This window comes from Spermophilus citellus (genome assembly GCF_964194105.1).
Source record: "Spermophilus citellus genome assembly, chromosome: 6".
Taxonomy (NCBI): Eukaryota; Metazoa; Chordata; class Mammalia; order Rodentia; family Sciuridae; genus Spermophilus; species Spermophilus citellus.
The window spans coordinates 139,592,326-139,610,365 of record NC_138187.1 but is presented as its reverse complement, the minus strand read 5'-3'; the positions used below and the strand labels follow the sequence as shown (position 1 = coordinate 139,610,365).

Sequence of the window (18,040 nt, the reverse complement as noted above, 5' to 3'; positions counted from 1 at the left end):
AGAGCTAAAATCAATGAAATCGATAAAAAAGAAACAAATAAAAAAATGACAAAACAAAAAGTTGGTTCTTTGAAAAAATAAATACAAATTGACAGACCCTTAGCTACCCTTATGAAGACAAGGAGAGAGAAAACCCATTACCAGCATATGTGATAAAAAAGGTAATATCACAACAGATACTACAGAAATACAGACGATAATTAGAAATTATTTGAAATCTTATACTCCAATAAAATAGAAGACACTGAAGCCATCGACAAATTTCTTAAGTCATACATACGATTTGCCCAGATTGAATCAGGAAGATATACTCAATTTAAACAGACCAATATCAAGTGATGAATTAGAAGACACCATCAGAAGCCTACCAATCAAGAAAAGCCCAGGACCAGACAGTTACATAGCTGAGTTCTACAAGACCTTTAAAGAAGAACTAATACCAATACTCTTCAATTTATTTCAGGAAACAGAAAAAGAAGCAGCACTTCCAAACTCATTCTGTGAGGCCAATATCACCCTGATCCCCAAACCAGGCAAAGATACATCAAAGAAAGAAAACCTCAGACCAACATCTCTAATGAACATAGATGCAAAAATTATCAATAAAATTCTGGCAAATCAAATACAAAAACATATCAAAAAGATTGTGCACCATGATCAAGTGGGATTCATCCCAGGGATGCAAGGTTGGTTCAACATAAGGAAATCAATAAATGTAATTCATCACGTAAATAGACTTGAAGGTAAGAATCATATGATCATATCAATAGATGCAGAAAAAGCATTTGACAAAATACAGCACCCCTTTATGTTCGAAACACTAGAAAAACTAGGAATAACAGGAACATATCTCAACATCCTAAAGCCTATCTACGAATTTCATGTTTTTCTCAGAGGAATTCCTCCATTCTCTATTGTGGTCAGGGCCTGCTGCTCTGTTTGCTGGTTTACAATCTTGTGTAACCACACCCATAGAAATTTCTACTCTCCTTCCTCTGGGGACTAACCTGAGTCATCTTCTTCCTTGCTCACATCTTGATTTTAATGTTAAAAAAAAATTTGTAGCAAATTCCCATGAGTTGTACATCTCCTGAAATCTTTAATCCTTACAATACCTTTCTTTTAAACATTTTTCTTGACTAAAATTTTGCCAAGATTCGGAATACTAAGTTGAAAATTATTTTTCTTTTGAATATTGACAGCATTTTCCTATTGCCTCCTGGCTTCCAGTATTACCATCAAGAAGTTTGAAGACACGCATATCCTCCATCCTGAACTTTAAATGTTTTCTTCTTTTTCTCTTATTATCTGTGCTCTCATTTTAAATCTACCTTTAATGGTCTTTCTCTTATCTCATTCTCTCTAATCCACTTAGGTTTTTCCTATTCATGGTCCTATAACAAGTGGACTTTTTGAATTTGACAATTTGATTTTGGAGAATTTAATTGGATTATATTTTCGATAATGTTGTTCACTATTATTTCTAGGTTCCCTTTCTTTAATTCTGACTATGTATATATTGTTTTTTTGCTTAATCTTCTAATTTTCTCACATTTCGACCCTTTTTTTTCTGTTATTAAGTATTATTATTCATTTTACTATTTTGCAATCTTCCAAGGCTCTGAGGTTTAAATTCTACACCTTTTATTGAATTGTCTATTTGTTACTCTATATTAGGCTGGCTCCCCAAATGTTTCTTTCTTTTGTTTTGACTTGTTTTGGTTTACAGCATACTATTCTTGTTTCATGTACGTACCAGATTCTTATATTACTATGAAGATATTTTTTTTTATGTGACATCTTCCAAATATATATTTTAACACAGATATCTTTGCCCAGAATTATTTAGTGCTGATTTCTCTTTACTGCAAGTTTTTGTTTGTTTATTCATTCATTTATTCTTTCTTTTTCTAGTTAGGAATTCTCTCAAATGTCTCCTAATTCCTATTGTCTGAATGTATGTGGGAAAGAAGCTCTAGAAAGCTGCTCAAACTCAAGTGAATGCAGGGGTATTTTCATGAGCGTTTTACTCTAAGGTGATCATCTGTGATACTACTCTGCAGAACTCTAGACATTATTTATGTTTTATATGTATACACAGAATTTTCGCTTAAGATGGACCATGTCCTCAGATAAACCTGTCACTGTTGTTCATGGAGATAGGAACCTGGCTGCAAGGATTCTGTAAGACATGGAAGTAGGAAGAAGCATGTGATATTCAGTAAGGCAACTGGCTCCTAATTTCCCTAATTTTAGCACATGCTGAGTGTCTCTGAAAGGAGAGTATCCTTAGATCAAATTCTCTAAACAGTAAACTTCTTTTCCCAGGGCTAAGAAAGTAAACAGCAATAGATGTATGGAAAAAATTAAGGGAATCTGCTTTTCTCAGAGACTTTTAATTGTTATTGGTACATTTAGTCCTACTTATAACCTTACTTTCAGAGGCATCTGGTGCCTCTATCTCCTGAGACTTGAGGTTCCGTTGCAGAACGCAGCCTGCTTCTGATTTTTTTCCTCTTTCAACCTAAATTTCAACTTCCTTCTGGCTCAGCCAGTTGCCATTCTTCCACCTGCTTGCAGTTTCCAAAAATTCTCGTGGGTTCTCTAACAGAGAACCAAACCGTCTGTTCTTATGGGTATCAATCATTTTATTCACTCCCTATCAACTTACTAGAGTGTCAGGAAGAAATAGAATGCAATTGTTTAACTGAAAGCTCCCAAATTCACATTGTAAAGGGTACTCTAGAAGATATCATGTATTTATTTCCTAATGCTTAGACCTCCCTTGTGACCAAAAGTCATTAAAGATACTGAAAGACTGAATGTATTGTATACCTAAGTTACACCCGAAGGGAAAATAATTACATAAGTCAAATAATTATAGAAATGCAAGATTATGTTCAGCTCAAACTCATTTTTTCAGTGTATCTGTTTGGAGTACCTACTATGCCAAACCAATTAAGAAACTACTGAAGTAACGCTTAAGTAAATTGAAGAGGATCTGGTCTGAATGACCTAGTAAATGAGGAAAAGGAGGAGAGTAATGATTTTTTTTAAATACATCTTTTAAATAAACTATTTTGCAAGTTTTCCAATCATTTGTTTGGTCTCTGCCCAGCTACTCGTTTTCTGGGGCTGCTATAACAAAGCATCAAAAACTGGATGGCTTAAACAACAAAAATTTAGAGGTCTCAAATCCAGGCATTGGCAGAGTTGGTTTCTTCTGAAAGCTGTCAGGGAACGATCTGTTCCAGGCCTTTCTCTTAAGCTCATAGCGTGCTGCTTTCATGTCAATTTGGAACTCTTGTATATACACATCTGTCTCAACTTTTTTTTTCTATTTTGATATGACATCAGTCCTTGCAGATTAAGGCTTGCCCTAATGGCTTCATTAAAATTGGATTAACTCTGAACATATTTAGTACCAACGTTCACATCTGAGTACTAAGAGTTAGGACTTCAACATATGAAATTTGTGAGAACACCATTCAAATCACAGCAGCTTTCTTCAAATGAAGGTTGAGAAAATTGGTTTGGAATTATAAGAATGAGTAAGAACTTTAGGAAAATTAAAGGAAGGCCACCTTAGAGCCTGCCACATTCAAGCTTTAGAGTCCTAAATTAGTGCAACAGAGTGTGCCTAATCGATGCTCCAGAAATCGTCAAAATATGTGCTTGAAGACCTCGGCTTATTTTGCCTTTCTCCCAGTCACTCCAGAGGTAATTCAGCACTCTCATTTGTCCATGAACCACAAATACAGCTAGAGGTGGGATTACTGGTTTAAAAAATATAATTGGTACCAGTACTCAGTCAACATGAATAGTGCACTTTTAAAAAATAATAAAATTATAACACATTTTAAAATAATAGAAGTAAAACTTTAATACTTTATTTGATTTCATCATAAGTTTATAGAACTTTGACCTAAAAAATACACCACAGAGACCCTATAAATCAAATATTACCAAACCGAATTTTATCCAACTCACCTGGGGGTCTTTTAAAAATGTAGAGATTTCTGATTCCCACCAGTGATACTCTGAATAAAATTTTCATGAATGTATATTTTTTAGAAACCCTACAACTGATTCTAATGCAGACTGCCTGATCCATCTGCCTTGTTTTAGTGTTGAGGAAATTGAGGCCACTTTAACAAAATTACATATTGTAGGATATATTTAACAACAACAAAAGAAGGTCTAGTTCTGTTTTTATTTCCATCAACAGAAAACTCAGAAGATTAGTATGAACTACTTGATTATAACTTTCTATTGATACAACAATGCAACTTTTTTTATATTAAGGCAAAGATAGCTAAGCAATCATTGCTTCTCTTTAGTAAAATTTAAGGTCAATATTTATTATTGGAAGATTTATAAAAATCAAACAAAAATCTAATATGAAAAGCACAACTTACGAAAGTAGATATTAGAAACTTACAGATGATGTCCTATCTACTTCACAACGGCTGCTCAGAATAAAACAGGCCTCGGCATCATCCATCCTAAATACAGATAAAAAAGCAAAATAATTACACACTGAAATATTACTTGGAGAATAGAATTTCAACGCTTGGTCCATATAGTACATGTAGACTATGTGTATCCTTAAGCTTAAGCAAAAGTTGAATTTCTAGCAAATCATGACTATATTTGGCTGAATAAAAAAATTGTTGGATTATCTATATAACTCAGTAGTTTATGACACTAGTATACTAGTACAGATATTCAAACTTTATTTTCTTTTATGATTATATATTTTTATAAAGGTTTTGCATAAATTAAGGGGTGGTATTGAACCTTATTTCATGACTAATTACATTTCAACTGCGATGTCAGTTAAAATAAGAGGGTGGGAACAGAGCTCATCTGCATTTATAAATGAAACTCTAGTGTTTATTTCTATTTCCCTGAGATAATGCATTGTTGTGTTCCAAACCTCTTCCCTTCATGCTAGGGCTTTCTATTTCTTAAATTTAGTGATGCAGCAATATGCTCGAGTGCTTGATACATAATGTTTTCAAGCATAAGATGTATATTTTCAAAATTAGGTATGTTTTATCTTTCTGGTACACTATGATAAAATAAACCTTTTCCCCAAAAAAAAAATATTTTCGATGGACAGCAAAGATAAAAAAGTTCATGAAATTAATTCAAACCAAACAGTTCTGAATAAATGTTGAGCCATGATTACTAAGATAACATTTTCTAAACATCATTTTCCACAAAGCAATTCAAAACTCATGCAACTGACCTTTGAAACTTGTTTGGAGAATCCTATTCCTTGCTCCTTGCATGGGGAATTGTGTTGAAGAACGTGTTAGTTAACATTACATCCCACATCTTTTATATGAAATTAGGAATAGAAATGAACACAGAAATGGAAACTGTCACCCTACATCTTTATCAACCCATCCTTTTTTGAGTATTATCAGCTGGCTCCCTCTCACCCCTTCATCCCCTTTCTTTTGTGGGGATTCCAGTGAAGGACTGTTTCCTGAAAGTGTGATTGCTTTTTCTGAGAAACCATTTTCAAACTTTTAATCAGACATTGATTATGTTAATCCTTAACAGTATCTAGCTTAGATCTAAACAGTTCAGATTACTTTCTGAGACCAAAAAAAATCCTTCGTTTATCACACAAATTAATAACGAACATTCTACAGACATATGTATGCTTATTGGGTGAAGAACTTAAATCATACAATAAATTAAGCATTCTGTTTATCTACACAAGTGAATATGAAAATAAAGATTATATCACTGTCTAAGTAACAGTTCCTCTAGAGCACCCAAATAATGATGAAGAGAACTCATGGCAAACACCTAAATTCAGGGATTGCTTGAGGTGCTTGGAACATCTGTGATTCAAAAAACTCTCTTACATAAAACAACACATTTCATCCAGCATAGTACTAATAAACTCTCAGAAACACTTATTTGCCAATTTTACTTTTCATTATATCCTGGTAGTTTCTAGTGTGACCTCATGCTTTAGAAAGTGAGTCATTAAAACAAACAAACCTCATTTTAACTTTGCCATTTATGAATCAAAAGTAATGTCAGAGTACCTAATTGCTAGGTATGTAGTCACCACTTGAATGATTAAGCAACAAAAAAGAGCTTTTTACTTTTCCTCTACTCTTTTTCTATTATCAGACCATGCGCTTGCTCACGCTCGCTCTCTCTCTCTTTCTCTCTCTACACACATACACACACACACACACACACACACACACACGCCTTGCAGGGAGCAAAAAAAAAAGCTTATGCTCTAATATTCATGAGACTTTTAAATCTTAAGTAGCACATAGGTCAACTCAGGATGAACATGAAGACATGTTTAAAACGTTTCAAGCATCAGGAAACATCTAGCAAAACTAAGGCTTTCTTTTCACTTCTGAAACTAAGGACCTAGTATTGATGAAGCCCTAATTTCCAGGGGCCCACGGTCTACCCATTCTTGCTTCATTCTGCTCATGTGGCAGAACCTCCGTGCCCTAGATTATATCACCTAAAGCTAAATTGGCTGGGACATGTACAACAGGAAGAGGACAGTTTAGAAAGACCTCTAACCCTCTAGATTCTTTCAGCCTCCAGGGATTCTTCTATCCCTGATCCCAGAAAACACAAGTGCTTTCTGCCTAATATATTTTTGTAAACTCTTTAAAATTTAAAACTTGACTCATTACTTCTGTGTTTGTTTTGTTTTGGTGCTGGGGATTGAACCCAGGGCCTTCTGCATGCAAGGCAAGCACTCTACCAACTGAGTTATATCCCTAGCCCTTGACTCATTACTTTGATATCTCAAATAATGCTTAGTCCAAGATTTCTATTTTCAGAATCAAAACAATATGCAGGGACTCTGAGACTACTCTTAACAGTGAGTCTGGATACATTCGCCCACCTCTGACAGCTTGGAGAATTAGACCATGCCACACTTCTCATTGCAACTTGTGGACACAGTCTGCTGAACATCTTTCCCTAAGGTAAGGCTGGGAAAGAGGAGCAAATAAACCAATTTTATATTTTTAACATTTTAATTGGACTCGTAGCAGAACTAAGGCTAATTTCTATTTTCAAACATCCTTAACACATTTTGTAACATTGCTGAGATTTGGAAGATAAAAAAGATATTAAAGCACTCAAAACCACAAGCTGCAAGATGGAAAACAGATAAGGATACCTACTTTGCTCTCAGTAGATCCTGATCTTTAAGAGCAGAACCCTGAAGGTAGATAACTCTTTGAGACCACATTGGAATCTGTAATACCCTTCGAACTTGCACATCCATTTCAGTAGGACACAAAATCACCACATAATAATCCTATTCAAAACAAATTGGGAAATGGGGAAAAAACAAGAATGCTTTATGTTGTCTTACCTAGGTAATTAAAATATTTGAATATTTTGAAATACAATAAAATTGAAATGATCTCCTGCTTATAGAGGTTTATATATAAACTTCAGCATAAATTAAATAAATTACATTTAATAACATTACACTATAATAAACACAACTGAGACAAACAGAATTTCATAAATCATTCCTCTTTACCTATTTCAATTATATTAGTACCACAAATGGAAGCGATTATACACCACATACTCCAAACCCTCTTTTTGGAAGTGTTAGTTGTAACTATAGAATGATCCCAACATACATACTTTGAATGGCACATAGAAGTGTTTAAGAACCAATTTCTCCTTCAAGTTATTACTTTTTAAAACAAAACTGTGGGCTGGGGATGTGGCTCAAGCGGTAGCACGCTCGCCTGGCATGTGTGCGGCCCGGGTTCGATCCTCAGCACCACATACCAACAAAGATGTTGTGTCCACCAAGAACTAAAAAATAAATATTAAAAATTCTCTCTCTCTCTCTCCTCTCTCCTCTCTCACTCTCTCTAAAATATATATATATAAAACAAAACTGTGATAATTATTATCATTTGGTAATATTTTTATGGATAATAATTTACAATAATTTTTGATGAATGAGTAATTCATACAAACATTGAAAATACTGACAAAGTAAGTGAAAGAGCTTGGGATAAAAAAATTTTCAAAATATATGGTTCCTTGGAGAAAATACTAAATTATTCAAAACGATAATATGGTGTAAAACAAAAGGATCTGTATGACTTGAAATTCTTTGGTGAACATTCACTATTTTATTGCTCTAAAATATGCCTGGTGGAAGTTTTGGAGTTTTAAGAATTCTCTATATTGATACTAGATAAAACTCATGATTATAGGATCAAAATTTTCCACAAAAGAGATTTTCCTTATTAGTTATAATAGCAAACTAGAAATTATAATAAGAAAAAATTTTAAATCCAAAATAGAATGAAAATTTCTCTAAACCACCATTTAATTGATATGAAAACAGAAGATTTTTATATGATATAGTTATCAGGTTTAAAGTAAGTTTTTTAAATGTAAAAATATAGTATTTAAAAGCTCTAAAAAATATTCACAAATCTATGCTTTTTCTTTTAATAAAGGAAGAATGAACAAATATACTCAGCAATGTCTCCATCACCAGAACTATTTAACCCCATGAGAATGATATATTGAGGAAGGACCAACAAATCTACATTGACCATGTATCCTGAAAAGTAGAAATATCCAAGGATTTCATCTGCCTAGGCAAATTAAGAAACTCTTCTGAATTTGTGTTCTTGATTCATCTAGTTACTGTACAATTTTGGGTCATTTACTGCTACTATAAATAGTACCTAGTTATACTCCAGGAAACAAACCAACAAAAATAAATAAATGAATAAAGAGGAACTTCCAGACTTCCACATTTCCAGCAGCAAAACTTCATGAAATTCTGTAGCATTCAAGTGAACAGATGATATTGAAATGGTTCCTTCATTGTTTTATTATACTTTATGTTTAAAATTCACTGTTTCATAAAAATGTCATTTATGTTTTATCCAAGGGAGAAAAAGCAACCATTTAATTCAAAGAAAATCTTGCTTTCTGAATTAACATAATTCCATCTGTCTTTTAGTGTAGATACATAAAGAATCTGAAAATGCTGTTTATTCCTCTAGCATTTTTTCTATGTTCTTGGCTATATTTGTAGTTCTTCATTTACTCTCTATACCTTTGGTTGTATAAATTAAAAGCCTCCAAATGCAGGCTCCACTGTCAGTTAACTGAATTTGATAATATATTAATAGGTATGATCCAGTATCATGCATTAAATGTACCTGTAGTCTTGGATGAGCATAGAATTCATTTAAAAAATCCATAAGTAAATCAATCTTCAGTGAGCTGACGCACAGAACAACATGCTTTTCAGTCTGAGCTCTATGTCGACTATAATTGCCACCTGACTTTTGTCTCTCCATCCACAAATAGGCCAGCTGTTCGAACTGTAATATATTTTTGAAATGTGAATGAATAACATCATACATGAAAATACAAAAGAAAATCAATCCAGTATATGCATCATTTATTAGGTACAGTCAATTTCTTAGGTGAACTCATTGAAATTCTAAGTATTCTCTTCAACAACAGATTTGTCATATGGTTTGTTCAGAGATTATAAGTGTCTGCCATGAGTTTTAGGTATCTAAGGAAATAAATTACCACAATTGTGTTACTATATCACATCAGGCCACTAAAAGGCTTATGCCTCTACTTTATATACAGTAGAACATGATAAGTTATGCCATATGCTGAGGAAATTGTCAGCATCCCTCCACATTCTCCTGTCAAGTTCTACCCACATGTCATGCAATGGGAAATTCCCTTATCAAGACACAAAAGCCACACCACACCCTCATCAGTATCTGGAGGAAGAGGAGCGAGCAAGGGAAGAGTATAAGGAAACAAGACATAGAAGGTAATTTTTTTGTGGCTGCAAAGGATGTATTTAGATACACTCATTGCCAAAGTTGTGTAATGAACATGCAAGTTTAATTTACACTTCATCATATCTCTGTTCTGACATGCTCACTTAGGAGCACCCAGGGGTCATTACAAGAAGGAGTTGCCAATTACTTCTATTTATCTTAAGTCACATTTTATATCCCTATCCTTTTGCAACCTCCTATTCAGGTCCCAAAATGCTGTATATTAGTTGTAACACCATGTTCAAATTTTGGTTTAGTTGAACATAAATAATCAATTTCTAATCCATTGAAGTTTATGGCTTTTAGGTTTATTTTCAAGAGTTGAGAGAAATTGACCTTTCACAAATTTGTTTCTTTAGTCTACCATCCAATAATAGCATCATAGTATCCCATAATTAATGTGATTTAACACTGTCTATATAAAGAAAAGCAACTCAAATAATTAAAACAAGATGTGAGCTATCAATTGGTCTGAAGGAAGAAAACACCTCACTGTTTCTAATAAAGCAAAAAAATGGAATTCCTGAAATAATTTACATAATTGATTAGATATAATAAGAGAATGTGGTGGTATATTACTGCTAGATGAATAAGGCACCCGGTATTTTTATTAAAATATGGAATATTCAATTTTACAAGACTTTGAACACTTCTATAAAATTTAGCAAGGCTATATTTACCTGTATGGGTAAAACCACAAGAGCAACACAGATCATAGCAACAACAAAAAGCTTGGAAGACCACGTTTCAGGAGTGACGTCCCCAAAGCCCACAGTAGAAAACGTCACAATGCAGAAATAAAGGGAATCAAAGAGATTCAGCTTCTTTCCTATTCGTTCCAAATGTTGGATTCCACAAATGCTAAAGAAGCAAAAATGCATTAAAATTAAAACTCTGCAAATTGAACATATTTTTTTCTCACCATTATTATTTTGAAAGTCAAAGCACATTTAATAAAACCATTTAACGGTTGATCTCTTACATTTCACAATATTTTTCCCAGAGAAATATAATATTCAAGTATTTTCTATACTAACCAGATATAGTCTTATTTTTGATTAACAGCCAAAAATGTTAGCCAAAATATCATAAAGTATATTTGAATAATGATTCAATGAATAGAGTTAATTTCATGGATAACACACAGAGATACTGAAGGCATGTTAAGGAAACAAAGGACAAGAATTTGTTAAATCTAATTTCTGTAAAAATATCAAAAGTCATTTTACTGTATATATACAGCAAAGTCTTGAGTTAACAATTATCCAATGCTATAGTTTGTTGTCCCTGACAAAACACATGATCAAATTTATTTATCATTGTAATTATGCATTCAGAAGTGGGACATGTCCACTCTCGGTATGGATTAATGCCTGTGGGAGTAGGCTTTATTTATTATTTTATAAAGGTTGCAACAAGATACAATTCTGTAGGAGTAAAATATAACATCCTGTATTTGAGTCCAAACAACCAATTCTATCTCCAGTGACAACAGCACTACATGTTTAGTAAAAACCTGTCAAATGAATTATGCTTCATGAAAGGACAGAGAGAATGTGTAGGGGAAACAGGCTTTTTAATCAACCAAGAGGAAAACTAAGAATTTAGCTAATCCTACCGGATATCCTACCATGTCCTGAAATATAATTATATTATATAGAAGTAGGTTAAATGAGAGCACTACAAAGACTTTTGGTCCAGTCAACCAAAGGCCATGCAGAGAAGGTATGGAACCTAGGGTTGTACTAAATAAGGTATAATGAAAAACTTTGAACATTTAACATAGAAAAAAGAACTCCAGTGAAGATGGTAGCAAACTTCAAAAGTACTATAATGAAAAAAGAATCATGCCTTTTATAATGTGAGAATAAAGCAACAAAACACCATTTTGCAAGTAGAGTAAAGGTCCTCACTAGGACCATCACTGAGAGCAATCATGTAATTGCTCTTAAAAGTTAAATAAAACCAACTAATAGAGGTTACAGAAAAATAAATCCAGTATTAATATAAGGTAGAATTTTCTAAAAGTTAGATACAGCCACAAAAGAAATGGCTGGGGCAAGGGAGGACTATGGAAGAAGGGTGTGACTATACTAAATATGGTACTAATAACTCAGGAAAGGTTAGACCACATTAAATCCTATCTCTTTCAAACCTAGTATAAAGGAAATTTTTAAAAAGCAGTCATAAAACATTTCAGATGAGTTAAAACAGACAGACTTGTCACCAAAATAGACTTGAGATGACAAAATGTAAATGTAAAGGAAAAATTAAAAAATAGAAGTCATTTGGCAAGGCTGTAAATGGGAAGAGCTTGAAGCCTAAAAGCACTGGGATAAAATTCAAAGAAAAAATGTTCACTTTTAAATTAAAAAAAAAATATATATTTAAGAGGCCAATTTAATCTCTGCAACTAGGAGAAAGGAATTATATCTTTAATATAGGGTTCTGTAGTCCAATATAATAGCCACAAGCCAGATGTGGCTACTTAAATCCATTAATTTGATTGATTTTAAATTGGGAAGCAATGAAAATTTACATCTTCCATTGCACTATCCACATTTCAAGTATTTAATAGCCGTTGTAGCTAGTAGCTACAGTGCTGGACATTTCCTTCACTGCAGAAAGTTCTACTGGAAATTCTGTTTATATTAAACAGAATAGTAATTCAATAATAATTTAATTCAGAGAATTCATTAGATGAGGTGATAGAAGAGCTGAGAGACCAAACAGATGGTTGTATAGCAATCCAGAGACTAGCAACAGCAAGAAGCCATTACAATACCAAAGACAAAGTGCAGATCTTGTTCCAAGATCACCTGGAACAAGCTGGAACCACAGCAGGGGTCTTGAGTGGAAGAAACAGACAAGAAGCCGCCCTTGATGAATATATACAATATAAAGATGGGGAAGGGAAAAAATTGACCTTTCTATTCAATCAGCCAATCTCCTTCCAACCCCTCTAATGGCTGATCACAGAAAACAGACATGTGACAAAGAGACCTTGGAAACACAGCAAATAAGGATCTGATCCCTGTTAAAATGGATAGACCAAGAAAAAAAGAGAAACAAGTCTGAGGTCAAACAGGGTAAGGCCTGGTACTTGTCCTACTATGTCTTCATGTGGCAGAAGGGACAGGGATAGGGAAATCCCTTTTGCAAAGATATTAAATCTATTCCCCCCCCCCCCTCTCTCTCTCTACTGGGGATTGAACTCAGGGACACTTATACACTGAGCCACAACTCCAGCCCTTTTTGTATTTTATTTAGAGACAGAGACTCATTGAGTTGCTTAGGGCCTTGCTGAATTGCTTAGGCTAACTTTAAACTTGTGGTTCTCCTGCCTCAGCCTCCTGAGCCACTGGGATTACAGGCCTGCACCACTGTATGCAACCTTAAACCCATTCTTGAGAGCTCCAAGAAAGTGAGCTTTAATCCATGGGAGTGTTCTATTATACCAGCACAAAGTGAACTAACACACCAAGTGACTCTCAAAAGAAATCCATAAATGGGACAATCATCTAAGCAAAGCCATTAATGGTGTGAAAGTAAGAAACTGTTACAAGGTACCCCAAAATTGGAATCGTTAAAATGGCATTAGAAATATTGCTGCTACTAGTTTCAAAAACCATTATGACTAAGAATGATAAACATATTGTGCATGTTGGAGAGAAATACAGCAAATGCAATATGAAAATTAGTGCATAATTGCTATGATTTGAAAGATGACATTCTCTCCAAAAGTCATGGTGAAACATAAATCCTCAATGAGGCAATATTTATTAATGAGTCAATATTTATTAACAGGTGGGCTGTTTAGGAGGAAATTAATCATGAGCATAGAGCCTGGATAAGGCTGGAGAGAATTAGCTAGGCCTTTTTAGCCTATGTGCCTTTTGTCATGTGAGAATAAAGAAAAAAAAACACTATTTTGAAAGTAGAGAGAAGGTCCTCACTAGACACTAAACCTAGGGGGTCTTGATCTTGGACTTAACAGCCCCTGAAACTGTCAAAAATAAGGTGCTTTTTGTTTCTTTCTTTGTTTGTTTATAAATTATACAGTATCAGGTATTCTTATAGCAGCAGACCAAAAATATGGATAGTAAAGGCCATTCTGATGAGTTATTAGAAACGTGGAATATTTTATTGGAAAGCAGAGGAAAGACCATCCTCATACAAAGTGGCATAACTTGGCTGAAATATGTTTATGTCCTAGTACTTTGCAGAAGGAAGGAAGAACTTAAGAGTGATGAACTAGAATATTTAGCAGAAGAAATCTCTAAGTAAATGCTAAGGGTGCTGCATGGTATCTCCTGACTGCTAAAATGAGAGAAGAGTGAAATGGAGAAAAGATGGAATTTATAATCAAAAGGGAAGCAGAACATAAAGATATGGAAAATTCTCATCCTGGCCAGATTGCAAAGAATAAAAATGGTGTTCAGGAGAAAACTCCAAGAGTGGGAGAATGGTAGGGACAGAAGGAAGCCAGATGCCACTCACCCAGACAATGAAGAAGTAATCCTGAAGGTATTATGGAGCCCACTCTGGAGCAAAGAGGTTTCAAGAGAGGAGCCCGAGATGCCTGGGGCACTTTGTGCCCAAGGAAACCTCAATTGTGATCTCTACATTCTAGCACAGTGCTCCTGAGCCACAGGTGTGGCTCACAGGGGCCCAAGTGTAGCCTCAGCAGGCACAGACATGGCTCAGGCTGCTGCTCCTGAGGATACAAGTGGTCAACCTCAGAGCAGGCATACAGTGCTGACTCCGCGGGTATACAGACTACATGAACTAGGAAAGAAGGGCTGCTTCTACCTTGACTTCAAAGGATGTTCTGGACGGCCTTGTGGCTCAGGAGAAGTGCCACAGTGGCGTCACTAGGGAAACTCCTGAGACCCACGGGTGGAGTTTCTCCTGGGACACCGGAACCACCAGATTTCAAACTGTGAAGTCCACTTTGTGGGATGTATCCAAAAAAGCCATGGAAGTGGGAATCTCTCAGTGTCTTAGTGGCCAAGCCCTGTCCAGAATGTCCAAAACTTATAACGTGTAATCAAAGAAAATTGCCCTCAAACTTCAGGATTTAGTGTTGTTTTCCTCAAGGACTTGACTACACAAGTTAAGACTTTTGGAGCTTTTGGGAAGAAAGGAATGAGCTTTACAGGACAGTCAGATATGAATTGGGGGGAATCTAAGGTGGAATTCTATGGTTTGAACATTTGTGTTTCTTCCAAAATTTATGTTGAGACCTAAATTTTCAATGCAATACTATTAAAAAATGGAGACTTGGAAAGTGATTTAAGAAATGGACCGAGGCTTCATGAGTAGTTCTAATGACTCTATAAAAGAGCTAGGGAGAATGAGCTAGGACCATTTTTGCCCTTCTGTTTTCCACCATGTGAGGACATAGCAAAAAGGGACAATGGTGGAAGTAAACAGAGGGTCCACACCAGACAGCAATTATGCAGCACCTTGATCTTGAACACCCTAGAACCTGGAGCTATCAGAAATAGATTTATGCTTTTATAAATTACCCAGTATCAAATATTTTGTTATAACAGTAAAATGAACTAGCACAAAAATAGAATACAATTCAGGAAAGAAAAAAAAAAAGAAAGAAGGGTGGGAGAGGATAATTAAAGTACTGATACATGTTACAACATGGATAAACTGCAGAAACTTGCTGAGTAAAAGAAGTCAGATGCAAAAGAACACACATGTTTCTGTTTATATGAAATATCCAGAAAAGAGACAGAAAGCAGATTAGTGGTTGCCTGGAACTGATGGTGGGAATATGGAGATGGAAATGTTCTAAAACTGGATTGTGGTGATGGCTACAAAACCCTGTAAATATGTTAAATTAGGATTGAATTTACACTTAAAACGAATGAATTTCATGGTGTATAAATTGTGCTTTTATGAAGCTGTCAAAAAAAATCAGTGTGTGGTTTTGGACACCCACTAGAGCTTCTGTGTACAACAAGCAGACAGCTCAATTATGATGGCGGTTCAGTATTTAAACCCCAAAATTCATTTTCCAGTCTTTTTTGGATATTCTCCCTGTTTGTCTATTACATATCATAAATATTCAGTTGTCTGAAATCTCTAAATATATCTATCCACCCTGCCCTTGTAACATCAAAGTCTCAGGTGGTGAATTGTTAGGCAAAAGAATAAGTACATATGTAGATCATTCAAAAAACAGAAGAGGGGAAGGAAAGCACTTATTTTACTTCTGAAAGAGAAACTGTTCTTGTTTTGGGTTCTTTTGATTTGTTTTGTTTTGTGTTTTGGGGTTTTGTTTTGTTTTGTTTAACTCCAGTTGGTCAAAATAGTTCAGGAAAATTGCCCTTGTTCTATGCTTTGGAATTTTTTGTGATACACAAGAACACCCAAAACAGAAAATTGATTCATATCAAGTTTATTTGCTCCACTAATTCTGGACAATATTAACAAACTAATTGTGAAGCTATTCAGATGGAAGTCTAATATAACTAAAGAGAAGAAATGTATAACAACAAATATTTTTGTGGAGTTAGGCCTTTTGAAATGTTATATACAATAAGATATATCTGAGAATGTGAACAGGTTATACATAACTTTTTAGCTTTATTAGAAAATAGAATAAAGAAAGGAAGATAATTAAACCAAGTTACAAATTTCTAAGGAGTCAAATGTTATCTGAGTTTGTTACATTTTCCTTGACCGGTTATTTAGACTTAAGTTACCAAAAAGTGTTCTACTGTGCTTCTTGGACTTAATCTATCCATTCATTAACGTAACTTACTGTTAATGGCCATATTCAAATTATTTAAACACAGCTTGAAGACAGCTTAATAACAGGTTCAAAAAGGCTAATGGATTCTCACTGATTAAAGTGAGAATCTCTAATTTGTATTATAACAGATTATTATAATAGCTGTCAAAATAATCAGGTCTCCCGAGGTTCATCTCCCCTTTGCAATAATGATATTGTTTCTCCTGTCAAGATGTGAAGTCTGTATTTCCATGTCCTTGAATCTAACCTGGTTTAATGAAATGCTTTGATCAATTGCTGAGTTAATCAATACAAGTAATAGGTTAGGAAAGATTAGGAAATATATAAATAAAAATACATAAATGAAATAATACAGATAACAGGATTCTAAGATAAGTGTTATAAAATTAGTGATGTTAAGTTACCTTAGTTGCCCTAGTTATAAGGTAGAAGAAGTTAACAGTAAAGTAGAAGAAGTAGCAATAAAATAATAATACGATTTTAAGTTATAGGATTTTAATGTTGCTAGCAGTAAGACATAGACAATATAAGGTGATAAGTGTGTGCTCATAGGTTAACTGTAGTTATACACAGGTACAGACAAGTATAGGTTAAGTCACAGGTAAGTATAGGCCAATAAAATAATAGTTAAGTATGAGGTGTAGTTATAGACAAGCCTAAATAGATATAACCATAGTAACTCCAATTTTATGGTTCCCATGTGAAACTGTTATATAAGCTGTTTTTAAGAAATTTTTTTTAAATTGTTTTTCTGTGCTTCATACACCTGCAAATGTACTCGAACCCAGGATGTACAACCACAACTGTGCTCAAACCCAGGATGTGACTAATGATTCTGATCTACTAATTACTTTTCTCAGTCTTAGTATCCTGCTTGCTGGCAATTCTCAGATTCCAAAGGATGTGGTTTTCTTTTTTAAATATTGGAACCATAGACTGCCCAGCACACTTCTATCAGAAAGCCACTTGGGCTCTGGCAGTAGTGTCCCTGGCCAGGAAAAGATAGATAAAATGAAATTCTTTGATTCATTTCAAACTCAAGCTTAGTGTGTTTTCTGAGGGGTCTCCCCATAATACAATAATATGGTGGAAATAGCATTGTGTGATTGCAAATACTAGGCGTTAAGAGTCCTTGCTAATTCTTTCTTGTATTCTTGAATCCCTGAGACCACCATATTGTGGAGTCTGGTATGGTCAATGGAAGCCATGGATTAATGTAATGTCTACTTGAGGCCACATGTTCAGCTGGCACCAACTGCTAGACATGACAGTGGGGTCATCTAGAATCCTTCATTTGTCAGGCTATCAGATGACTAAAATCAAGAGTAATTGCAGTTGAAATCAGCAGAAAGCTTAATTACCAACCACAACAATTGGAAGAAATAACAAATTGTAC

General features: G+C 34.5%; 1 protein-coding gene across 2 annotated transcripts in view; it reads right to left on the bottom strand.

The window, feature by feature from the left end:
• The window catches only part of KCNT2 (potassium sodium-activated channel subfamily T member 2), a 362,366-nt gene that overhangs the window by 176,486 nt on the left and 167,840 nt on the right, over positions 1-18,040 (bottom strand). For both annotated transcript variants that reach the window (XM_081298140.1, XM_081298141.1), the window contains exons 9-12: positions 10,550-10,730; positions 9,222-9,386; positions 7,191-7,327; positions 4,442-4,505 (exon numbers count right to left, since the gene is read on the bottom strand). In XM_081298140.1, coding sequence (XP_081154266.1) covers positions 4,442-4,505; positions 7,191-7,327; positions 9,222-9,386; positions 10,550-10,730 — 547 coding nt within the window. The remainder of the gene's footprint in view (positions 1-4,441; positions 4,506-7,190; positions 7,328-9,221; positions 9,387-10,549; positions 10,731-18,040) is intronic.